At 41.0% G+C, this 27,090-nt stretch overlaps 1 protein-coding gene and 1 long non-coding RNA gene across 11 annotated transcripts in view; one reads left to right on the top strand and one right to left on the bottom strand.

Annotated features, from left to right (window-relative positions):
- Positions 1-15,782, bottom strand: part of LOC129842490 (potassium voltage-gated channel subfamily KQT member 2-like) — a 91,206-nt gene extending 75,424 nt beyond the window's left edge. For all 10 annotated transcript variants that reach the window (XR_008757605.1, XR_008757606.1, XM_055911063.1 and 7 more), the window contains exon 1: positions 15,469-15,782. Coding sequence is in view for 8 of the 10 variants with exons in the window: in XM_055911063.1 (XP_055767038.1) it covers positions 15,469-15,770 (302 nt within the window). In the remaining 2 variants the exon portion in view is untranslated. The remainder of the gene's footprint in view (positions 1-15,468) is intronic.
- Positions 15,783-15,922: 140 nt separating this feature from the next.
- Positions 15,923-25,728, top strand: LOC129842491 (uncharacterized). Its single transcript, XR_008757607.1, has 3 exons — positions 15,923-16,006; positions 16,509-16,588; positions 24,009-25,728. It is a non-coding gene; the product is annotated as an uncharacterized LOC129842491 (long non-coding RNA).
- The last annotated feature ends 1,362 nt before the right edge of the window (positions 25,729-27,090 follow it).

The following is a 27,090-nucleotide window of genomic DNA, read 5'->3' as shown; positions in this document are numbered from 1 at the left end:
GACGCAGGCTGTGAATTCTGTAAATAACGTTTCTAGGATGGGCTATTAGCAGGACAATATATATTGGTCATGGCTCCCGAGTGGCACAGTGGTCTAAGGCACTGCATCTTAGTGCAAGAGGCATCATTACAGTCCATTATTACTATTAATACATTTTTAATTATATAAAAAGCCCCTTAGATATTATCACAGATCAGATTTGCAGAACGAAAAATGCCCCTTAGATATTAAATTAGAATCCTCCAATCCTCTAAATGTAATTATTGGTGGAGAGCCACGTCATTGAAAAACTGTAGGCCTACCGTAGGCGACATGTCTCACTAGTGTTGTGTAATGTGCTGTTAAAAGTGGTGTAGGTCTTGTTTACTTAAAAACATATTGAAGTTTGAAGCAATAGTCTACCCGCTGTGGTTAACTATTTCAGCACCGTTTTGCGCTGCTCTGAGACAAGCATGGGGACTGGTCTTGATAAATCAATGAGATTTTTATTTTCACTGAATCTCTGTTTGGGTACTGGTTAGACTACAATTAGGGTGTGGAAATGTTACGCTCCTAGTACTGTAGCCTACTCCCGACCACCACGTTGTACAGTGCCATATTTTCCTAACGGAAAACATGAGGGTTTCTTTTTTCTTGGAATAGAAACACCATAATACTAATCAAATTAATTAAGCTACATTTCTTAAAATCAATTCCATATACTATGTTCTTATAAAAAAGGTTTTAAATTCTCTACTACAGCCAATATTGAAGGCTATCAAATGCTTCTCAAATATGCCCTCTGGTGTGAAACTAGCACTAACTAGCATTAATGGTAACAATGGCTGACAATTAAATAACGTGCCATAGAATTCTGCGGCCCGCAAAGTGTGCTGCAGTATGATGCAACTTTTACAGGAAGAACCACTGTAGGGCAGATGTTTCCAGCACTTGTGAACTGCTTGGGTGTCCCAATAAGTATAGCCTCAGCCTTGCTACTGTAGGAAGTTCTCTTTCATCCATGCCTTAATGTCCACTAGCTAGCTTTGCTAGGACTGAGATGGTGTACGATTTGGATTTAATATAAACCTGGGTATTGTCAGCGTAGCAGAGGAAGTTGATGTTATAATCTCTGAGGATATGTCCGTGAGTGAGGATGTAAATTAAAAAACAGGATAGGCCCCAGCACTGACCCTGTGGGAACCGCATATGACTGCAGACTCCTCCGACCTGGACTCTTCAATAGTGATGTATCGCTTCCTATTGAAGAGGTAGGAGGAGAACCAGTTCAGAGGTGTTCCAGAGACAGCAGTGTGCTCTCTGAGACACGGCAGGAGGATGATGTGGTCTATGGTGTCAAAAGCAGCACTGAGATCCAGAATCAGAAGCCATCAGTAGGGCATTGGTAACATTAACCAGAGCTGTTTCGGTGATGTTCAAGGGCCGGAAAACCTTGTACAACTGATTAGATGACAGATGCGATTGAAGCTGGTTTGTAACCACTTTCTCCAGTACTTTTGATAGGAAGGGGAGGTTGGAGATGGACCTCTAGTTGGATAGGATGTCCTGGTCATGGTTGGGCTTCTAACGTAAGGGGGCCACTGCAGCTGTTTTGAAGATCAATGGTACCTCTCCGGTCAACAGGGACTTGTTGATCAGGGTGGTGACAAACATAAGCAGGCTACATGAGCAGGTTTTGAGTAGGGATAGGGTCAAGGGAGCAAGTGGTGGCCTTCATTTTAGAGGTGATTAACTGCACAGCGGAGGATGTGACTTCTGTAAAGTTGCTGAAGGAAGGGGCAGTCTGTGTTGAGGGCTCAGGCCGTCTTAGAGGCCATGATGTTTGTCCTGGTGGTGTCAATCTTTGTCTTGAGAAAATCAGAGAAGCGATTGCACTGTTCAGAGGAGGCTGCTGAACAGCATGAGTTTGCAGCGTTGAAAAGGTGGATGATGGCAGAGAACAGTGTTTTGGGGTTAGCTTGCCTGGTGGTCTTTATAGGCCAGTAGATGGACAGCGAGGCCATCCTTCCTCTAATGTCTCTCAAGTGTACTGCCATGAGTCTTCATTCTGCACAGTTCATCAGTGAACCAGATTCAACCACAAAGACCAGGGAGGTTTACCAATACCTCGCAAAGAAGGGCACCTATTGAATATCCCTTTGAGCATGGTGAAGTTATTAATTACACTTTGGATGGTATATCAAGCGTTGTATATTTGAGCGTTGATTGATCATGCAGCTAGCAGAGCAGGTCATAGAGAAGCAATATTTAGACATTGCATATAATGTAACAGTTCCATTTCACATGCTGTTAATAGAAAAATGTATTATAATTGACTGGTTTCTCACAGTGATTTGTCCCGGGAAACAGAAGTGGGTTTGGGCTTGAAATCTCAGTAAATCTAAGTAACCCATTTCCCGCTATTTAACCCTAATATACTGGAGGCAGGCTGATACCTGTCAGCTACTACAGCGAGGTGCAAATTGTGTCTGTTAGTCTCCATATACGGTGTGTAAGCACATGGCAAGGTAGACACACACGCATTTATGCAAACGCACGCAGACACTGGTACACATACGGAGACGCGCACACACACTTAAAACCGGTGCTCGTCAAGCACGCTCAACCAAAGGCTGTCACCACCGTAATGACTCAACACAAATGGCAGTCAACTCTAATGGCAGTCAACTCTAATGGCAGTCAACTCTAATGGCAGTCAACTCTAATGGCAGTCAACTCTAATGGCAGTCAACTCTAATGGCAGTCAACTCTAATGGCAGTCAACTCTAATGGCAGTCAACTCTAATGGCAGTCAACTCTAATGGCAGTCAACTCTAATGGCAGTCAACTCTAATGGCAGTCAACTCTAATGGCAGTCAACTCTAATGGCAGTCAACTCTAATGGCAGTCAACTCTAATGGCAGTCAACTCTAATGGCAGTCAACTCTAATGGCAGTCAACTCTAATGTCTCTCCGTAATGGTGTCGGTTTTGACACACTCATAAAATACTTGAGCACACCGCTCTCCTTCCAAGTGGCTAACTGATTACGTCTAATGAATGAATTGCAAGGCCTGATGTATTTCCTGAGGAAAACAAGTCATGGCGACTGAGCACTCATCACTTTTCAGGGTGTTTTTTTGCCTGTTTTACACCAAGCTGAGAGAACAACAAGTTTTGCCTGAATGCATAAAGCCTCTCAGCACAATCTGCCCTAGAATACAATCGTAGAAGAGTTTTAAGGACACAGCACCATCTTGAGCAAATAAGGGACGATAAGGGTAGAAATAGAAGACTACGGCCTGTATTCATTAAGTGTTTCAGAGTAGGAGTACTGATCTGGGATCTGTTTTGCCTTTTAAATCAGAATGAATAAGAGGGGGGATTAGCGCGTTGGGTCAGTAACCGAAAAGTTGCTAGATCCAATCCCCGAGCTGCCATGGTAAAAATCTGTCATTCTGCCCTTGAACAAGGCAGTTAACCCACTGTTCCTAGGATTCATTGTAAATAAGAATTTGTTCTTAACTGACTTTCCTAATTAAATAAAACATCAGCACTCTAACTCTTTGTGAATATGGTTACAGAAGTAGGCCTTTTTTCTTCTGATAATATTGGCATAATCAATCATTTTCTGTAAATTTCAAGGCTTTCCTTCAAGCCCTCGATTTTAACACATGTAAATGCAGTCAGCCTTACCATAACATCAAACTACCATATTACCAACCAGTGTTTTACCACAAAACCCACAAGTCAGAATAAGCTTATTCCATCTCTAGAGAATCTAAACTCCCAAAATGGACTTACAAAACCGAATGGCAATACGTGAAACTACTCAGAAGTCGGGAGGAAATGACATGGCCAATCTTTTCTCCATCGATGTCTCGCCTCACCTTGCCTGATTGCGGCCAAGCTACAGTCTTTGGTTAGCGTTCCGTTCAACACACAACACAGGCTGGGTTCCTCACTTGCACAATTGATGGAATGTCTGCGCAGTGTGACAGACGCCTCTGAGGAGCAGACATTATGTTATTAGAGCCAGTCTGTGCGTACTACACAGCGTAGCCATAGACCTTCGCTAAATTGCAGAGCCCAAGCCACCCAACGTGCCTATGCACATTGTTATGGATGACTAAGCAGGCAACGAGAGACAATGTAGGTTTTATTCTTCAAAATTGAAAAATACAAGTGCTTTAAAACAGACAAAATTAATAAATTAAATGAAAAAAACTGGCTGTCCTATAAAGTCTCAACTCAAAAAATAACTGAGGTCTAAAGTGCAGGAATAGAACGTTCATAAACCATAAATCAACTCCCAGGAAGGGACATTACACCAGACAGGAAGCGGAAGAGAGAGGCCCAACTAGGTGGACAATCTGTCTCCCTCCAGCAGATGACGTATTTTCGTTACAGAGGTCAATGAGTGTCGAATTTGGTCAATAACAAAAATTGTATGACTTACTTGCTACATGAGGTTTATTTGATTGAATAGAAGTTTCCTAATGCTTAAGTTGTTACGAGTGTTCGGATATAATTATGACACGTGACATCCCTGGCAACTGAGAAAAAAGTTGTCTCGAGATTGGCTATGCATATTCACGGCATGAGGCTAGTAGCGTAACATCTCTCTCCATTGAATACAGGCGGTTGACGTCAACAACCCTCATCAAATATTCAAAAAAGGATTACAATAATGAGATGCATCCACCAATCCAAAGAAAGGATAGGCGGGAGTTAGACAGCCTGCCGTGCCGCTTTGTGGACAACAACTCCCATTGTTAGGGCATATCTTGTCAGTATATCCATAATCGTTGGTTATACAGAGACTATAAAGGGGAATGTCCAGTTCCATTCTCTGTTCCAAGGGAGTCTGCAAAACACACATTTTCAATACAGACAATAACGATATAAAGTTTCGATGTACTTGTCAGGTTCTTAAATACAAGCATTATTTTAGCATTAACAGTACACAACATAAATGTATAAATGTACTTGGCTATTTTAAACTCGCCCTGGCGGTGAACAGAGGCGTTTTTCAAATGCTTTAACGTCGGGATTCTGGTCGGACCTCCTTTACTAGACAGAAAACAGTGGCATACATGCTGCAGGCACGGTGCCGGTAACTCTGCTGAGACACAGAGGTAAACAAGGCATCACATAGAACTTTGACTGTTTGTTTGAGAATAATAATGGTTCAATCATAAAGTTAGACGAGTTCAATTATACCAGTGACTGTTACCACGTGAACTATGAAGCGTGCACTCAACATAGAGAAACAATGACAACAAATGTCATGACTTGTAATTCTGCAATAAAGTTATATATGGGGAAAGATTTATAAGAAACAAAAACGGGACCGTACAGATAACTGTATGCATTCATATATTATGTGTTTTATATATTATGTGTATCGCCATGTGTATAGTGCAAAGTGAGTGTTAACATGCGTGAAATGAAAATGGCCTGGGTTTTACTATGCGGTCCAAATTGCGGCCATCATACACATGAACGCACACATTAACACACGAACGTCAGTATGGTTGCACACTCAGAGGTACAGCCCCGCACATAGACTGTACATGCTCTCAAACATACGCACCAACACACAACTACGTACAGTAAAACCACCAGTAACACTTACTTAAAGCCTTCAGCTATCATAGTTTAGAACTTGTTATAATAAAGCTTATACTGTATGTTTTGTCTATGTATTTATCAACATTTCAACTGATTCAAAATGGCCGGCATTTAGTTATTATGAGAAGATACTATGTCATCATAAAAGGGTCATGCATGTTAATGACAAGTCCACCAATGAAAGCGGTCCTTTGTAGCTCAGTTGGTAGAGCATGGTGCTTGTAACGCCAGGGTAGTGGGTTTGATTCCCGGGACCACCCATACGTAAAATGTATGAACGCATGACTGTAAATCACTTTGGATAAAATCGTCTGCTAAATGATTCAAAATGACCGGCATTTAGTTATTATGAAAAGATACTAAGTCATTACAAAAGGGGTCATACATGCTAATGACAAGTCTTACAATACATAACCACATCATAATGCATTATAACCTACCTGTTGGCTTTAAGTAAAGTGTTGTCACAGTACAAAACCTTGTCCCCAGGCTATTGGGCAAAGCATTTGGCGGAAGTGTCTGGGAACGAGATTGCCACACTACCACCTGCAACATACTGCACATATCTTCCTCGTTAGCAGTGAGAGTGCCTGGAGTCTGGGCTCGGCAAGCACACCAATCCAACTGGGAGACTGGAGCTGGTAGCACCCTTACCCAAATGGCAGTCACTGTTTTTCAGCCTCATTAGCCACTTGGCCCACAGTCTTTTGCCAGATAGGTGTTGCCTCTACATGCCACTACAGCTGCTATTACGCCTTCTCAATGCTACCTCCTGGGCCCACATGAAGATTTTTGTTTTGTTGTACATTTTGGGTAATTTAGTTGAAATTAATCACACTTGGGCTACATTATAATGAGACTTCCCAATGGCACTAAATCAAAGTGGGACCAATGTGGGCCCGCCCAATACTTTTTTTTGGCCCCAGCCTCAGTCATGGAAACACAAAAGGCTGAGTCTTTAGGCCGAGCACCGATGTAAATCCCAAAGGTGGAAAAAGGACATGAAGCCTATGTTGGGTTTATTTAATGTTCTTTTGAGCTCCCTTTTTTTTTTTTTTTTTAGCTTAAGGCAGAATTGGGCACAATGTTCATTTTGGGATGAGTGAGTATGCATTAAAAAGTTTTAGAATCCTTATCAGTGTTTGGTGATTAGGAAACAAAAACACAAATACATCTAATCTGACCGAGTGCCTGAACTAATTTGACAGGAGTGCCTGGACACGGAGATTTATATCACTCAAAGCATTCATTGTGGATGCATTCTCCCTCTAGATACAATCTGTTGCATGCTGGCAATAGTCTCCTGTATCGAGACTGCTGTGAAACCCTCCTCTCATCCCTCAACAATCTTGCCAGACAGTTCCTTATCTCTGTCTTTCTCCTCTTGCTTTATCACTGCAAACGCCAATCAGGCTTTCAGGCACAGTTCTCATGTTGAAGGAGGAATCCATTTGTCCCGTCGTTATCTCCCAGGCGGTGTGTTACAGTTCCAGGCAGCCAGATGTAATAGTCAGTGCCTTGGCAGGCAGTGCCTTGGTCTTATCAGTTCTACTCAGGTGAGCTCACTATCTACCTCCCGAATGACTCATTAATCAGTCGAGTGCTGAGGCGCCACTTGCTCAGACCCAGCACAGCCCAGGATAGATCTCAAGGCCCCCTGGGGCCATAACTGTGCCAGCACTGTAAAATAAACCATGCCTCGACATTGGGTTGGTCACAGCAAGCACCCAATACACATTCATGCATGTACAGTATGCACACACGCCTAGATATACATAGGCGTTTGTTTGGTCAATGCAAAAGGTCCGTGCTGCCGCTTGCGCACGAGTGTAAGCGGCAACACAGAGTTCTAGCAAAAAAAAACTAAAACAAAACAGCATTCACAGTTATGTTATTGTCAGCTTGGAATAGATAGCAGTTTTATGCTAGATAAAGGCATGTGGTTTGTTTTTTATTTAACTAGGCAGGTCATTTAAGAACAAATTCTTATTTACAATGACGGCCTACACATGCCAAACCCAGACAACGCTGGGCCAATTGAGTGCCGCCCTATGGGACTCCCAAACACGGGCGGTTGTGATACAGCCTGTATTCTTGTCATTCGATTTTCTTTTTAATAAGCATTTCCACATTGACCATTTCACCCCTGGGCAGGTTAACCTGGGTTCAAACTCTAGCCATTGGGTGAAAATGCCAAAGAGTCTGAACCAATGACATACATAAACCATGGATTGCTGATGCCATGTATTGGACATTGAGAGGCCATATTGGCATTCCCAAGTAGAAGCAGTCCTCCATAGGATTGAATGGAATTCTACCAGTAGAGGCTGCTGAGGAGAGGACGGCTCTTAATAATGGCTGGAAAGGAGCGAATGGAATGGCATCAAACACATGGAAACCATGTGTTTGAGGTTGTTGATACCTTTCCACTTATTCCACTCTAGCCATTACCACATGCCCGTCTTCACCAATTAAGGTGCCACTAACCTCCGGTGAATTCTATAGTATTTAATTGAAAAAATGTTATGACAGAATTACATGTATTTAAGCATTTTCCTGTTGTAGTGGGAACAATAACATTAGCAATCTCTGAAAACTATATCATATAACTACATAATGTAATTTAAAAGTATGAATTCAGCTGTCTGTAATATAATAAATGTGGCAAAAACAAATGTAGACATTAATAAATGCATTTCTAGAGCTTCCAAAATATTTTTTACAATGGTGGGCGAGTGCCAAGATGGAGGCACGGTGGCTTTAACACAGCGTCAGTCATCTAGTGCAGTGGTTCTCAAACCTCTCCTCGGGGACCCCCAGCCGTTCCATGTATTTGAACTATTCCAGAGGTAGCACACCTGATTCAACTTGTCAACAAATCATTCAGCCCTTGATTAGTGAATCAGGTGTGCTAGTTCAGGGCTACACTAGAACCACTGATAAATCATTGGTCTGAACCCACTAGCCTGTTCACCACAGGGTGAACTCTGTCCCAGTGTGAAAACGCCCATACCATTTGCAAGACTTTTAATTTGTCTCTAATCAATGTTTTATTCATCCCCAGACTGACTCTAATGCATTGGCTGTACACTCCATTTGCTAGGACCAAGATTCCAAATTAGTAGACGTAGTGCTTTTGCAGGAAATAATGTTGATAAAAGCCTATTACTGTGATTGTCTATGGGAAGGAGAAAGAGAGAGACTAACTGCATATGACTTGACAAAAGTATATTATGTTCATTCTATAGGAAGGAGGAAGAGAGAAACAGAATAGGCGTATTATTGGATATCAGTACTTGACAAAAGCCTACTGTATTCATTGGTAAAGAGAAAGAGACAAACTGCCTAAGGATGTGAACCTCACGTTTCTGACTTAGGCCACAACTGTATTTATAGAGAAAACAGGATGTGAGCGATGGGAAGACGGAGAGATAAAGCATATAAATGCTCATTGATCAGAAGCTCTACTCTGTTCCCAAAAAATGTCCATACTGCATTGAAAAACAAATGAAAACAGCCAGACAGAAAAAAATATCATGATTCAATAATCTAGGCGCAAATGCAATAGTGTTCGAGCCATGTGCTTTGCTTTATGTGAACACAAAGTAGGAACTAGTGGAGCTGTCCAGTTGCTTTTGGTGCTGAATTAAGAAAAGCCCTGGAAGGGGTTGCAGCAGTACACTCAATTAGCTCAGTCAGAATCACATTAAATCAACAGACTAGTAACTATGATTAGAGGGGAAATTCTGGCATGACTGCCACTGGTAAAGCGTTGACAATTCAACATATGTGTAATTTAAGGAATTCATCCTGACACAGCAGTAGTCTATGATCTGATGTAAAAATGCATAATCCACGTTCCTAAAAGCATAATCGCATGGATCGCCTAGATTGCCTTTAAAATGGATAAAGTACTATCAAAAGGCTATGTCAACAACATGAACAAAAATGTAAAGGAATGACAGATTTCAAAGTGATGCCAAGTAGCCCAGATTAGATTGTATCACAAACTAATAACAATGTAGCCCGTACCACCATTCACACCCATATAAAGGATATGTATGGAATAGGCTACATACATGCCTAATTAAAGTATGATGATATTGAAAATGATTTCTGCTCGTGCCAAACCACTGGGCACAAACTGGTTGAATCAATGTTGTTTCAATGTCAATTGTCAATGTATTGTGACGTGGAATCTAAGTGGAAAACACATTCGATTTGAAAAAAGTCATCCAAAGTCAAAACCGTTGTTTGGAGTGTGACATTTTAACCACAGGATTATGTCATCATTGTAAACTAAATTTCAACAGACAAACCTTGTAGAAAATATGTTGAATTGGTACCTTTAAAACAACGTCAGATCTTCAACGTTATATCCAGTATATATATATTTTTAAACTATATATCTTTGGCAGTACCTCCTACTGGATCTATAGCTACCCTTTGGTCTCCCATCCAGGGTCATTGTCTCATGGCCATCTGCACTGATCTGTCTGGTAACTCGCACACACTCATGGGGTAGCTCAAAAGGAGGTTGGCTACAATGTGCTGTTCTAACACTAGAAAATATTACCAAGGCAACATCATCCTCTGAAACCCCTTTCATCATCAAAAAAGTCAGAGTTAATCTTCCCCAAAACTTATTTTTTTCATGATCAAGTTCACTACTTAATCCTAAATTTAGCTAAGGTGTTTTGTGGTTGTAGAATCAGTATTTATGTGCTACCTAGCTAACGTTAGCATCTGTTGGGTAGGTTACTTTCTAAATGTAATCTGTTACGGATACTAGTTAGTTACCTGTAATCATTAAGGTAATTTTTGGATTACCCAAATTCAGTAATCTGATTATTTTGTTACTTTTGATTACTTTCCCCTTAAAATGCATTAGAAAAAGACAAAAAGGATTTACTCAGGTGGAACAAACTTAAACTTGCACCTTTTTTCAAAGCTAAATTCAAAGTCATTGAGAAAACAGAAAGGTGTGATAATGTATTCGTTTTTTTTCGCAAACATTTAAAAGTGATCCAAGAAGTAATCATCTAGTTTTTCAAAATTATCTGTAATTTGATTGCAATATTTTTCCTGGTAACGTAACTGATTACAGTTCAAGTTTTTTTGTAAGCAGATTACATGTAAACAGTTACTCCTCAACCCTGCGTCTGCTTGCTGGCTGAGCCAGTCTCATATCAATCCATAATGAAATGAAAGGGATGCTAAAAAACGCCAGTTCACACACTACTCTGTCTAGCTAGCTAGTGTAGTGACATTCTAGCTAATAGCACAAGTGAGTTTTCATGATCAGGCAGTTTCTGTTCAGTTGTGATAAGTGTGCCGAGTGCCGCATCACACACTGTACTTGCACTGGCTGTGACGTTATCACGTTGGCCAAATGTTATAAAGAAGTGAGGCACAGTGCCAGCTGTCAGAGTCAGATACATGCTGATTTTTGAGAACATTCCCATAGCTTGGGTACCATACAACTTCATTAGCAAGCTGACAAATTAACTACCGTAAAGGCCATTAAAACAAGCTCACACTAGGCTGCTAGATGGTGAAAGTTTGCTCAGGTGATCGAGCATGATTTGCCATAGTAGCTATTAGCCAGTGTGGCATAGCTACGGAGAGCGGAGTGATTTTCAGAATAAGGAACTAGTGTTAGGCTGAGCTAAATCTAGATTTTTGGGGGGATGGGTTACACATTAATAGTTGATATGTTGAATTCACGTTTCCATCTCAACCAAAAATCAAAGTCATAAAAAATAGGACTAAATCAAATCTAACTTTAATTAAATTGTACATAGTCCTTGATTTAGTCCTACTCTTCAGCTTAGATTTTTGGTTGAGATGAAGGCGTGAATCCAACATATCAATGATTCATTTGTAGATAAAGTGGAATTAAAGCCAGACCAAGTTCCACAGATGTAAATATCCAAGCAGAAGATTAATCCCCTTTAAATGTTGATATTTGGTTGCATTGACAAACAAACAGAATTCAATACCACATTTCAAATACAATGAGTAGCCTATTAACTTGTCGACAAGTTAACAAATTATATGTTGGATTCACGTCTCCAACTCAACCAAAAATACAAGTATAAGAATTGGATTAAGCCGGTGGCTCAGATGGAACTATCCAAGCAGTAGATTCAGTGCATTCGGGAATGTGTTCAGACCCCTTGACTTTTTCCACATTTTGTTACGTTACAGCTTTATTTTAAAATTGATTAAATTGTCGCCCCCCCCCCCCTCAATCTACACACAATACCTCATAATGACAAAGAAAAAACAGTTTTTTTTAAATGTTTGCAAATGTATATAAAAAAAACAACTGAAATATCACATTTACATAAGTATTCAGACCCTTTGCTCAGTACTTTGTTGAAACACATTTGGCAGTCTTCTTGGGTATGATTCCACATGTTTGGCACACCTGTATTTGGGGAGTTTCTCCCATTCTTCTCTGCAGATCATCTCAAGCTCTGTCAGGTTGGATGGGGAGCGTCGCTGCAAAGCTAGTTGTAGGTCTCTCCAGAGATGTTCGATCGGGTTCAAGTCCGGGCTCTGGCTGGGCCACTCAAGTACATTAAGAGACTTGTCCTAAAGCCACTTGTGCATTCTATTGGCTGTGTGCTTAGGGTCGTTGTCCTGTTGGAAGGTGAACCTTTGCACCCAGTCCTGAGCGCTCTGCAGCAGATTTTCATCAAGGATCTCTCTGTACTTTGCTCCGTTCATATTTCCCTGGATCCTGACTAGTCTCCCAGTCCCTGCCGCTGAAAAACATCTCCACAGCATGATGCTGCTAGCACCATGTTTCATCGTAGGGATGATGCCAGGTTTCCTCCAGACATGACGCTTGGCATTCAGGACAAAGAGTTCAATCTTGGTTTCATCAGACCAGAGAATCTTGTTTCTCATGGTCTGAGAGTCCTTTAAGTGCCTCCAAGCAGGCTTTCATGTGCCTTTTACTGAGGAGTGGCTTCCATCTGGCCACTACCATAAAGGCCTGATTGGCAGAGTGCTACAGAGATGTGGAAGGTTCTCCCATCACCACAGAGGAACTCTGGAGCTCTGTCAGAGTGACCATCGGGTTCTTGGTCACCGCCCTGACCAAGGCCCTTCTCCCCTGATTGCTCAGTTTCACTTGGCGGCCAGCTCTAGGAAGAGTCTTGGTGGTTCCAAACATCTTTCTTTTAACCTTTTCATAGGTGAGTTCCAAATATTTCTAACAGTCGCCCCAGCATTAGTTGTTTTAAGCACGTGACGTGAGAACGCACTCACTATTCCAAAACGGGATTGTTATGCAACATGCTAGTTAACAAGCGGTGCATGCTCATTATCTATAGGCTGGCACATTTTCTGGCTGGTGCTCACATTGTTCCATTGTTGTTTTCCTTACAAATAATAACTTTGGACATGTGTGCGTTGCTATCAAAGTAAGTGCCTTATTTTCTGTATATCGTGTTGTCGTTTCTACTGTAGCATACAGGGTCTGTATGTATGCATGTATGTATGTATGGAGCATAATGCACAGTACCAGTCAAAAGTTTGGACATACCTACTCATTCAAGGGTTTTTCTTCATTAAAAAAAAATATTATCTAGACTATAGAATAATAGTGAAGACATTCAAACTATGAAATAACACATTTGGAATCATGTAGTATCCAAGAAAGTGTTAAACAAATCAACATATTTTCTATTTAAGATTCTTCAAAGTAGCCAACCTTTGCCTTGACAGTTTTGCACACTCCAGCTTCATAATTTCAATTAACAGGTGTGCTTTGTTAAAAGTGAATTTGTGGAATTCTTTCTTTCCTTGATCCAATCAATTGTGTTGTGACAAGGTAGGGGTGTTATACAGAAGATATCCCTATTTGGTAAAATACCAAGTCCATATTATGACAAGAACAGCTCAAATAAGCAAAGAGAAACGACGGTTCATCATTACTTTAAGACATGAAGGTCAGTCAATCCGGTAAATTTCTAGAACTTTTAAAGTTTCTTCAAGTGCAGTCGCAAAAACTATGAAGCGCTATGATGAAACTGGCTCTCATGAGGACCGCCACAGGAAAGGAAGACGCAGATTAACCTCTGCTGCAGAGGATAAGTTCATTAGAATTACTAGCCTCAGAAATTGGAGCCAAAATAAATGCTTCAAAGTTCAAGTAACAGATACATCAACAGTTCAGAAGAGACTACGTGAATCAGGCCTTCATGGTCGAATTGATGCAAAAAAACATACGACTGAAGTACACCAATAATAAGAAGACTTGCTTGGACCAAAAAACACGAGTAATGGCCATTAGACCGGTGGAAATCGGTCCTTTGGTCTGATGAGTTTTTTTGGTTCCAACCGCCATGTCTTTGTGAGACGCAGAATAGGTGAACGGATGATCTCTGCGTGGGTGGTTCCCACCGTGAAGCATGGAGGAGGTGGTGTGATTATTGAATACATTTTAGAATAAGGCTGGAACGTAACAAAATGTGGGAAAAGTCAAGGGGTCTGAATACTTTCCGAATGCACCGTACGTCTCCTTTAAAATGTTGATATTTGGTTGTGTTGTCAACCAAACACAATTTCAATATTACTTTTGTAATACAGTGAATTAGTCTTACAAACTAATGTAACATTCAACCTTAAAATGAATAACACATTCATGGCCACATTTAGGTTACTGTAACTACACATTTCTTCTGTAGTCATATTCAAGATAAGTTAGAGATCGCATGCATAGGTCGTCGCAGGTCTGTGGGGACATTCAAAATTGCTGTAATAATAATCATGTGCAGAATCTTAAACGGCATTGATCCCTTGCAGCCAGGGAACCTCAACTGCAATCCAGGTCATTGGTTCTGCTATTAGATGCAGCACTGTTATAACACATGAATCTGTTGTATAAATTAACAAAATATCTGACTTTGTATTCCCATTTGAACTTTGCTGTGCTTTGAAATGGTTGAAAGGGCAGTGAGACTAAACCTAAAATCAGACATTGTTTTTTCATTGGAATTTGGTTGAGCTTTTAGATGGTTGAAAGCATAGTGATAACTCATTGGCAATTCAACTAACTTTTAGCTGTCGTTTTGATTGGGTGAATATACAGATAACTTCTCAAATAAAGGAAACACAAACAAAGTGTCTTAATAGGACATGTGGCCACTACGAGCTACCAGAACAGCTTCAATGCTCCTTGGCATAGATTCTACAAGTGTCTGGAACTCTACTGGAGGGATGCGACACCACACTTCCACAAGAAATTCTATAATTTGGTGGTTTGTTCCTGGTGGTGGAAAACACCATCTCAGTTGCTGCGCCAGAAATCTCCCACACGTGTTCAGTTGGGTTGAGATCTGGTTACACACACACCCTTTAAACCCCTAAGTTCCCTTTCCATGTCACTGAGATCTCTTCTTCTAGCCATGGTAGCAAAAATAATGGGCAACTGGTCATTTTTATACATGACCCTATTCATGAAGGGATGTTAATTGCTTAATTAACTCAGGAAGCACCTGTTTTCAATATACTTGTATCCCTCATTAACTGGAATATTTATTTTATTTTGGCAGTTACCTGTAAATTGTAATCTCATTGCTCAATGTTTTAACCAGATATTACCCAATATACACGTTGAAATTACGTGGTATGCCCAGTTGGGAAACTATACATTAATGACCGCACGCGCAACAACCCTCACGCTACACTTCCCGGTGAGTCTGTCGTTTGAATGTCTTCACTGCCTATATAAAGACAATAATTAACAATGTTTCAGACGCCTCCCGAGACCGTGTTGGAGGCTGGGGGCATTTTTTTAGCACCCTGGTCTTGCTTTTAACCCATGTAAACAAATACTTACACGTATGCGTGGTAAATGAATGCCCATCCTCTTGGTCTCTCCAAAACATTGTAAAGAAAATTCTGCAGTCTTCTGTAGAAGACAGTTCTCTTTGGAGGCTTGGGTTTGCCGGAGAGGCTGGATCTCGGTTTGCTAAGGATGCTGCCCCGTGTTGTTGCCTTGGCGTCCGCACCTGCTATGAGCAGCGCCGCATCTCTGTTCGAGTCCGTAGCCCCAGGTTCTAGCCCGACAAAGCCTACTTTGAGTTTTTTCTCCGCAGCTGGACCCGGATAAACACCGCCGTTGCCGGATTTCTTGACCATTCTGTCGAAATACTGTCATGTGGAGCTTGGAGATTTTTTCCGCCCTTTACCAGGTAACAGCATCGCAGTGCTGGGCGTATATAATGATCCGTAGAGCGCCCGAGAACCTGACTGCGCGTTGCTGAGGCTACCCTGCCTCTCTGAGAAGCCAATTGAAATGCAGAGAAGAATCTGCAACGAACACAATTCTCCTACCTCGGCGTCTTCCGGCCACCTGACAACAAAAAGGAAATTAGGTGAAAACAAATGTTTATTTTATAGCTTATATATAAACGATGTAAACACTGACAGTCAATTGCCTTAAGGCTACAAACAAAAAGTGTACATATGATTTCCTCCACGTTTGGCTATCCATCTTTAAAAATGATATTATCGAATGAAATAGCCTATGTTCAAGGTTAGAACCACTCATCACAAGTCTTTTTCAAGCAATAATAGCAAAGTACTTCATAAGTTAGTGTTCATGTGGTAGGTTACTGTCCTAATTTGCCTAAAGCTCCAAACTAATGCCGTAAGCAAATACAACAACTATATACAAAAACTACTACTGTAATTGAAGCACTATAGTGCTTGAATTACAGTCCTTGCCCGTATTCATAAAGTGTTTCAGAGTAGTACTGATCTAGGATCATCCTAGATACGCACTTTTAGTCAGATGCTTTATGAGATGCATTGGGTTGCTACAGTATTCAGATTCTTCATGTGTTTGATCCAAAATTCCCCCCATCTTCCCCTTAGGGACACAGACCTAATTACATCTAATGACAGTCAGTGGTAATACTACCCTTAAAGAGACGTTTGGGAACTTTGGCGACTATGTAAGTATACATTTTTTTTAAACACCAGAAGAAATCCACTTTTTTTCGAGCTGAAAGACGATGGCCAGAGCTTACCTATGATGTTGCACAATGATTTGTCAATAAGTCATCGGTTTAGTCAAAGTAGGATATATTGTGGCTTGAAGTGACATTCGAACTGCCCACTTCGTGTAAATCCATGTCAATGATGTGTCTTTTCCTATGAGATGGTGTGGAAATTATTTTTTGCCTATGTTTTCTTTCAGGGCTGGGTTTTATTTGAATGTTAGCACCCATCAGCATGGCATTGTTTATTTATCAGAAACACCTGCAATGTTGTTGATCTCTGCGAGTCGCAAATGAGCATAAGGCGATGGTCAAGTTGTGCATCGTCCGAACATGACCAGCCAAACCGCGCTTCTTAACACCCGCCAGCTTAACCCGGAAGCCAGCTGCACCAATGTGTCGGAGGAAACACCGTTCAACTGACTACTGGGATCAGCCTGCAGGCGCCCGGCCCGCCACAAGGAGGCGCTAAAGTGCGATGAGCCAAGTAAAACCCCCCCCCCCGGCCAAACCCTCCTCTAACCTGGACGACACTGGCCCAATTGTGCGCCGCCTTATGGGATTCCCGATCACGGCCGGTTATGATACAGTCAGGAATTGAACCCGGGTTTATAGTGACGCCTCTAACACTGCAATGCAGTGCCTTAGACCGCTGGAACACTCTGGAGCCCCACACCTCCACTTTTTTACCTAAAAATGAACAATCCATTTTAAAATGTGTAAATATTCACAAAATTACAATTTTACAAAAGGTATAATTGCATGTTATTATTGTATTTTGCAACCCTGCTCCCTCTGTCGCCCCAAGTGTCTATCATATAATGGCTAATCTTTTGAATAGGGTGTACTTTTAAAAAAAACAGTAACAACAGACGATATTAGCTAGCTAGATGAGGTTAGGAATATAGCTAGCTATGGTTAGCATGCTAGCTAGCTACACTGACAGCTGCCAGTTCCCTATTTGTTGATGTTTCTGCGGTCCACATGGAAATCACCAGGACATTCTTTCCCACACAAATTCATGAGGGGTGGGAAAGTGTGCTAAGTTGTCATCAAGCCAAAGGTTGGCTGCTTAAAAGAATCTAAAATAGAAAATATATGTTGATTTGTTTAACACTTTCTTGGTTACTACATGATTCCATATGTGTTATTTCATAGTGTTGATGTCTTCACTATTATTCTACAATGTAGAAAATAGTAAAAAAAAAGAAAAACCCTGGAATGAGTAGGATTGTCCAAACTTTTGACTGGTACTATATAAGGAGACGGGAGGTGGAACCTAAACATGTATTTACGCTCTAGGGCAGGAAATGCGTCAAAATAGGGGCGGCATTACAGTTTAAATTAGCAACAAAATCCCTAGTTTGAAAGCGACACGTTATGCAGCGCCATTTTGGGTACTGCAAGCTTGGCCCACGTGGGCCAGACCCCTATCAATTCAAGTTCCAGCCAATGCGCTTCAGTCACTTGCCATTTGAGTGACAGCTAGCATGATGCACATTGACACTTGCACAGCGAAGGAAGGCTGGCCCAGGCCTACCCCGCATTATCCAATGAGGTTCCAGGTCGAGCCCAACGGCTCAGTAACACAGCAGAGAGAGAGATAAATTTCGTACTTATAGTATATAGTATGTGCAGATATGTAAGCAATTTTCGGGGACCCATTTTGGCTCGAGCGCTACTTTCAGAACTACTGGCTAAAAGTATGCAAATCTTCTGGAAAGTCTATTTAAGGACCCATCCCCCCCAGAGGTATAAGCTGGAGTAGGGGAATCTTGGATCAATTTAGCATTTTCACCAATAATGGTTAAAGCTGAGATCCCCAAAAGGTGAAACAGCACCACAGTTCGCCCAAGAATAAAAAATAAATTATCATATCGTACATACTCTCATGTTGTATCGCGCCTGCAATGATGTCCAATAATGTCAGAGGAATTAAAATTGTTTTGTTGTTTGTAGTAACATCTTTGTTGTTGTCATGTCACAAAAACGGCAGTGGCAGGGGGGTTGACGGCTTTGAATTTAAACAACAGGCTCTAGGACAGCCAAAAACAGTGTTCCTCTAGGACTCTCCTCCACACACTCATTTGTTAGCTTTAACCTCCATTCTACAGTGTATTAGTGCTAAGAGTAAGCTAGTTGAGGCATTTTATTCAATGTATTCTACCGAGTCTCCTACTATCGGTTGATACAGTGTCTCTCAGGGGTGTAATTCACAGGTGTGTGTGTGTGTGTGTGTGTGTGTGTGTGTGTGTGTGTGTGTGTGTGTGTGTGTGTGTGTGTGTGTGTGTGTGTGTGCAGTACTAAACCTTTATTGTCAATCAATATAATTTATATCAACCTTTTTACATTTAATAACTCTCTTCCAGAGGCTGAGTGGCCGTTCGGGCAAAGGCCAGATGAGCAGAATTATATTTATTTGGCTAATAATGGAGGCCCGGAGGAAAAAAATAAGACCAGTATATTAAAAATGCTTGTGCCAATTTCTGGTTCCAGTCCGTCCCTGACCTCTTCTCTAAAAGAAACCACAACCGGAAACCCAGGGCTTCAATCTATATTCATTATGTTTGTTTTGTGGTGGGCACATAAACCGAGGACTGAAAACCAACAATTGAACAAGACTTTTACATGCATATATTCTGCATAAATATGGATTTATTGTCTCTGTGGTCAAATTTTACAACTTGAAATGGAATCAGTATAGTTATAGATATATTGGAATACTGTACTTCCAACCATGTTATATGGCAATAATACAACGATAAAAGGGGAAGTTAGTTATAAAAAATATTCGCTAGTAATACATTTTTTTTAACGTTGAACCTTTTATTTAACTAGGCAAGTCAGATAAGAACAAACTCTTATTTTCAATGACAGCCTACCGGGGGTGGGTTAACTGCCTTGTTCAGGGGCAGAACGGCAGATTTTGACCTTCTCAGCTCAGGGATTTGATCCAGCAACCTTTCAGTTACTGGTCCAAATCTCTAACCACCTGCCACCCCAACATAGTTGTTTAACTTTAAGGCCTTAAAAAGGCCATCTGTGATTGGTACATCTATATACATTTTTAATTAATGATAGTAGTCCTTATTGTTTTGTTAAACCAAATTATTCACAAATTATTTTTTTTGTCTTCAAAGGGTAAGAATGGAATCAGCTCACATGCGGTAAATACTGACTTATGATTTGGTAATCCTTCAGTAAAACTATATGGGTTATGATATATCGTAACATACATAAAACCTGTCTTACAGAAATAAGAATATTTATTACAAGCAAATGTAGATCATATTTGGAGTAAAGTCATTCAGAACATTGAATATACACTACCGGTCAAAAGTTTTAGAACACCTATTCATTCAAGAGTTTTTCTTTATTTTTACTATTTTCTACATTGTAGAATAATAGTGAAGACATCAAAACTATGAAATAACACATATGGAATCATGTAGTAACAAAAAATGTTTTGAACAAAATATACATTTGAAGTCGGAGGTTTACATACACCTTAGCCAAATACATTTAAGCTCAGTTTTTCACAATTCCTGACATTTAATCCGAGTAAGAATTCCCTGTCTTAAGTCAGTTAGGATCACCACTATATTTGAAGAATGTGAAATGTCAGAATAATAGTAGAGAGAATGATTTATTTCAGCTTTTATTTCTTTCATCACATTCCCAGTGGGTCATAAGTTTACATACACTCAATTAGTATTTGGAAGCATTGCCTATAAATTGTTTAACTTGGGTCAAACATTTTGGGTAGCCTTCCACAAGCTTCCCACAATAAGTTTGGTGAATTTTGGCCCATTCCTCCTGACAGAGCTGGTGTAACTGAGTCAGGTTTGGAGGCCTCCTTGCTCGCACACGCTTTTCAGTTCTGCCCACAAATTTTCTATAGGATTGAGATCAGGGCTTCGTGATGGCCACTCCAATACCTTGACTTTGTTGTCCTTAAGCCATTTGCAACAAATTTGGAAGTACGCTTGGGGTCATTGTCCATTTGGAAGACCCATTTGCGACCAAGCTTTAACTTCCTGACTGATGTCTTGAGATGTTGCTTCAATATATCCACATAATTTTCCTCCCTCATGATGCCATCTATTTTGTGAAGTGCACCAGTCCCTCCTGCAGCAAAGCACCCCCACAACATGATGCTGCTACCCGCGTGCTTCACGGTTGGGATGGTGTTCTTCAGCTTGCAAGACTCCCCTTTTTTCCTCCAAACATAACGATGGTCATTATGGCCAAACAGTTCTATTTTTGTTTCATCAGACCAGAGGACATTTCTGCAAAAAGTACAATCTTTGTTCCCATGTGCAGTTGCAAACCGTAGTCTGGCTTTTTTATGGCGGTTTTGGAGCAGTGCCTTCTTACTTGCTGAACGGCCTTTCAGGTTATGCCACTATAGGACTCATTTTACTGTGGTTATAGATACTTTTGTAACTGTTTTCTCCAGCATCTTCACAATGTCCTTTGCTGTTGTTCTGGGATTGATTTGCACTTTTCGCACCAAGTATGTTCATCTCTAGGAGACAGACCGTGTCTCCTTCCTGAGTGGTTGACGGCTGCGTGGTCCCATGGTGTTTATACTTGCGTACTATTGTTTGTACAGATGAACGTGGTACCTTCAGGAGTTTGGAAATTTCTCCTAAGGCTGAACCAGACTTGTGGAGGTCTCCAATTTTTTTCTGAGGTCTTGGCTGATTTCTTTTGATTTTCCCATGACGCAAAGAGGCACTGAGTTTGAAGGTAGGCCTTGAAATACATCCACAGGTACACCTCCAATTGACACACATGATGTCAATTAGCCTATCAGAAGTTTCTAAAGCCATGACAACATTTTTTTGAATTTTCCAAGCTGTTTAAAGGCACAGTTAACTTAGTGTATGGAAACTTCTGACCCACTGGGATTGTGATACAGTGAATTATAAGTGAAATAATCTGTCTGTAAACAACTGTTGGGAAAATGACTTGTGTCATGCACAGGGTAGATGTCCTAACTGACTTGCCTGAACTATAGTTTGTTAACAAGAAATTTGTTGAGTTGTTGAAAAATGAGTTTTAATGACTCCAACCTAAGTGTATGTAAACTTCCGACTTCAACTGTATTTTATATTTGAGATTCTTCAAATAGCCACCATTTGCCTTGACGACAGCTTTGCACACTCTTGGCATTCACTCAACCAGCTTCACCTGGAATGCTTTCCCAACAGTCTTGAAGGAGTTCCCACATATGCTGAGCACTTTGTTGGCTGCTTTTCTTTAACTCTGCGGTCCGACTCATCCCAAACCATCTCAATTTGGTTGAGGTCGGGGGATTGTGGAGGCCAGGTCATCTGATGCAGCACTCTATCACTCTCCTTCTTGGTAAAATAGCCCTTACACAGCCTGGAGGTGTGTTTGGTCATTGTCCATCCCAAATCAGATGGGATGGCGTGTCGTTGCAGAATGCTGTGGTAGCCATGCTGGTGAAGTGTGCCTTGAATTCTAAATAAATCAGTGTCACCAGCAAAGCACTCCCGCACCATAACACCTTCTCCTCCATGCTTTATGGTGGGAAATACACATGCAGAGATTATCCGTTCACCCAGATCTCACAAAGACACGGCGGTTGGAATCAAAATTCTCAAATTTGGACTCCAGACCAAAGACAAATTTCCTCCGGTCTAATGTCCATTGCTAGTGTTTCTTGGCCCAAGCAGGTCTCTTCTTATTATTGGTGTTCTTTAGTAGTGGATTCTTTGCGGCAATTTGACCATGAAGGCCTGATTCACGCATTCTCCTCTGAACAGTTGATGTTGAGATGTGTCTGTTACTTGAACTCTGTGAAGCATTTATTTAGGCTGCCATTTCTGAGGCTGGTAACTCTCTAATGAACTTATCCTCTGCAGCAGAGGTAACTCTGCGTCTTCCATTCCTGTGGCGGTCCTCATGAGAGCCAGTTTCATCATAGCGCTTGAAAGTTCTTGACATTTTCTGGATTGACTGACAATTATGTCTTAAAGTAATGATGGACTGTCATTTCTCTTTGCTTATTTTAGCCGTTCTTGCCAATATATGGACTTGGTATTTTACCAAATAGGGCTATCTTCTGTATACCCCCCTACCTTGTCACAACACAGCTGATTGGCTCAAACACATTAAGGAAAGAAATTCCACAAATTAACTTAACACGGCACACCTGTTAATTGAAATGCATTCCAGGTGACTGCCTCATGAAGCTGGTTGAAAGAATGCCAAGAATGTGCAAAGCTGTCATCAAGCCAAAGGGTGGCTATTTGAAGAATCTCAAATATAACATATGTTGTTTTTTAAACACTTTTTTAGTTACTACATGATTCCATATGTGTAATTTAATAGTTTTGATGTCTTCACTATTATTCTACAATGTAGAAAATAGTACAAATAAAGAAAAACCCTTGATTGAGTAGGTGTTCTAAAACTTTTGACCGGTAGTGTATGCAAATGTAGATTAAGTAGTAATGCATTATTCAGCAATTAATGGTAGTAGTAGGCCTCCTACTGTAGCTACACACATGTAGCTTATCACATAGAGAGAGCAAAAGTGGTAGAGAGAGAGACCGAGGAGAAAGAAAAGAGAATACCATGTTTCCATCCAACTTTTTTCTGCGAGTAAAGTACATGTCGGATAAAAAAATGTCACAACAGGCCTGCTGGAAACAGCTTGTTAGTCAGTAAACTTTCCAAATGTTGACAAAACAAAATGCACTAGACAAGGTGGTATTTTTTTTTTTTTTTTTTTCTGTAAAATGTATTTTGCGAAAAAGGGCAGTGGAAACGCCTTTATGCACAAATGTTGATATAATAACCATCATATCGAAGTGAATTTGAAGTCCCGTGATGATATGCTGTGTGGAAAAATTGAGATATTTGACACACCCTGGTTTTAAGGTGCTGGGTTTGGTTTTCATCTAGTAAGGCTGTGTTTCCATGACAACTAACCCAGCGAACAATAAGGCCTCTTCCTCTCTGTGCCTCTTGTCCCTGACGGCCAGATGTGACGAGGCGAGAGTCCACTCCAACCCACACTGGTGTCCATCTTGTCAATACACAGTCCACAGATACACCAGCTGCTTTCCACAGACTGCCTTTCTAACAGGACTGACAATAACGTCTATACCTGTAATAGTCAATTACACTGTTCCCAGAAACATTTTTTAATTATATAACTACTAAGTAGACACCTCTTTTCACAGCCTGGTGAAAAGAGGTGTCTGCTCATATCGTCTCTTTTTGTGGGAGAACGTTGGTTGTGATGATTCACAGTTGAGTTGAGCAGATCCTCTGTATGTACTGAGCCACTGATAGAGAATGATCGAATAGAATATGATGTTCGTTTTTTTTCTTCCAGATTGGATACAAAGCTGGTTGGAGATGGTAACCATGGAAACTATGTATGCCTCATTCGCTATCACCACTTCAGCTTCAGGTAATGATTAAACTATACTGAACAAAAATATAAACACAACATGGAACAATTTCCACGATTTTACTGAGTTACAGTTCACATAAGGAAATCAGTCAATTGAAATGAATTCATTAAGCCCTAATCTATGGATTTCACATGACTGGGCAGGGGCGCAGCCATGGCTGGGCCTGGGGGGGCATAGGCCCACCCTCTGGGGAGCCAGGCACAGCCAATCAGAATATTTTTTTTCCCAACAAAAGGGGTTTACAACAGACAGAAATACTCCTCAGTTTCATCAGCTGTTTGGGTGGCTGGTCTCGAACGATCCTGCAGATGAAGAAGCCGGATGTGGAGGTCCTGGGCTGGTGTGGTTACATGTGGTCTGCGGTTGTGAGGCCGGTTGGACGTACTGCCAAATGATCTAAAACAACGTTGGCGGTGGCTTATGGGAGAGAACATTATTTTTCTCTGGCAACTGTTCTGATGGATATTCCTGCAGTCAGCATGCCAATTGAACTCTCTCTCAAAACTTGAGACATCTGTGACAAAACTGCAGTGTGGCCTTTTATTTTCCCCAGCACAAGGTGCACCTGTGTAATTATCATGCTGTTTAATCAGCTTCTTGATATGCCACATCTGTCAGGTGGATGGATTATCTTCGCAAAGGAGAAATGCTCACTAACAGGGATGTAAACAAATTTGTGCACAAAATTGGAGAAATAAGCTTTTTGTGCGTATGGACACCAAAACAGTTGTGAAGAAGGCACAACCAAACCTATTCACCCTCAGGAGACTGAAAAGATTTAGCATGGGTCCTCAGATCCTCAAAAGGTTTTACAGCTGCACCATCGAGAGCATCCTGACGGGTTGCATTACTGCCTGGTATGGCAACTGCTCGGCCTCCAACCGCATGGACAAGTACATCACCGGGACCAAGCTTCCTGCCATCCAGAACCTCTATACCAGGCGGTGTCAGAGGAAGGCCCTAAAAATTGTCAAAGACTCCTGCCACCCTAGTCATAGACTGTTTTCTCTACTACAGTACTGCATGGCAAGATACCGGAGCGCCAAGTCAAGGTCCAAGAGGCTTCTAACCAGCTTCTACCCCCTAGCCTAGTGGTTAGAGTGTTGGGCCAGTAACCGAAAGGTTGCTGGATCAAATCCCAGAGCTGACAAGGTACAAATCTGTCATTCTGCTCCTGAGAAAGGCAGTTAACCCACTGTTCCCCAGGCTCTGAAGATGTGGATGTCGATTATGGCAGCCCCCTGCACCTCTCTGATTCATAGGGGTTGGGTTAAATGACACATTTCAGTTGAATGCATTCAGTTGTACAACTGACTAGGGATCCAACATAAGACTACTGAACATCTAAATATCTAATACCCAGACTAATTGCATTGCCTCCCCCTCTACAATGCTGCTACTCTGTTATTATTTATGCGTAGTCACTTTAAAAACTTTACCTACATGTACATATCACCCCGCACATTGACTCTGTACCAGTACCCCCTAGATATAGCCTCTCTATTGTTATTTTACTGCTGCTCTTTAATTATTTGTTACTTTTGTCTCTTTTTTTGTATTTTCTTAACTGCATTGTTGGTTAAGGGCTTCTAAGTAAGCATTTCACTGTAAGGTGAAATGTTGTATTCCTGTTGTATTCAGAGCATGTGACAATTAAAATTTGATTTGAACATTTCTGGTATCTTTTATTTCAACTCATGAAACATGGGACTAACACTTTAAAATGTTGGGTATACATTTTTGTTTAGTATAGATTTGTGACCTTGGAGCTCGCACAGGTCTCTGAAAAATTGTTCAATTTTGTTCAATGTGGATTACTGGCATTTCTGAACAGTCCAAGTAGGCCTATATATACATGTATAATTTACGTATTTGTGACTACGATGATATTGAGTGGATAGTCTGTCATATTATTATAAAGATAACTGAGTTCCAGGGTTCAATCTGATTGTCTAGGATATTGTACAGTAGGAAAACATGTTTGATTTTATGTAGCTGTATGTCACACAATAAGCATGATTTTGTTGCGTAGGCAACATGGATCCAAACAACCATTTTTTTGCAGCTCAAGAGGAATTGTTGTTGACTTCTCCCTGAAACCCAGTAGAGTAAATGTATTTATTGTAACTGGGTTTCAAATTGTTTGATTGAATAGGGGCCTTAGGAAATAACGTCCATAAGACATGAATAATACCAATGTTCACATTGTATACTCTTGTTTCAGTGGCAGGCTGGGTCTGGCTGGTGCCTCTGGCCTTCCTGCTTGCCCAGAATCCTTTGCCAGGATACTGTTCTGCTCCGCAGTAACGTAGCCGGAGTGCACCTGCTCACGAAGGAGTGAAATAGACAGGCTGTTTACAGGGTGAAAAAACAAAACATTCTCACATTTGGAATGGAAGCCATGATGCGGAAGAGTGGTCATATTTAGGCTTACAGTAGGTGAGACTGGACTTGTGTGTGTGTGTGTGTGTGTAGTTAGAATAAATAGCACAACATACATGCATTCAATGGCTTTGTTTTGAACAGGCCTAAAATACTCAGGCCTAGATTCAACCAGTTCAGCTTTAACCCGCAATAACCGGTACCTGCAGATCATTGCTTTTATTTAGGCGAGATGACCGAGTTGTAACTGTGTTGGAGCGGTCAAATCAGTGAGCGGCTGCTCTATGGTCGTTGTCACGAAGCCACAGCCGTCCACCTCGAGCTAGAAGTTCAGAACGAGAAAGTGTGGGCTACTGCGAAATAATGACACTCACAACTAAATAATGAGGGATTTCTATCATCCTAGTAGAGGTTTAGATTACACCACACATTCCAGTGTTCAAACTTGTGAACACGGCAGCATGGGATTTATAATGCGACGCCAGGAGCCGCGCTAATCTGAATGAATCTAGCCCTCACATATGGTATTTACTCGAACGTTGTTAGATATTGTAAACTTCTAGTAAGGGAGCAAGAATTGCTATAATGAACACATTGGGGAGCATATATTGCAGTAAT

This window comes from Salvelinus fontinalis, unplaced genomic scaffold (genome assembly GCF_029448725.1).
Source record: "Salvelinus fontinalis isolate EN_2023a unplaced genomic scaffold, ASM2944872v1 scaffold_0043, whole genome shotgun sequence".
Taxonomy (NCBI): Eukaryota; Metazoa; Chordata; class Actinopteri; order Salmoniformes; family Salmonidae; genus Salvelinus; species Salvelinus fontinalis.
The sequence above is the reverse complement of the archived record's forward strand: the minus strand, read 5'-3'. Positions and strand labels throughout refer to the sequence as shown.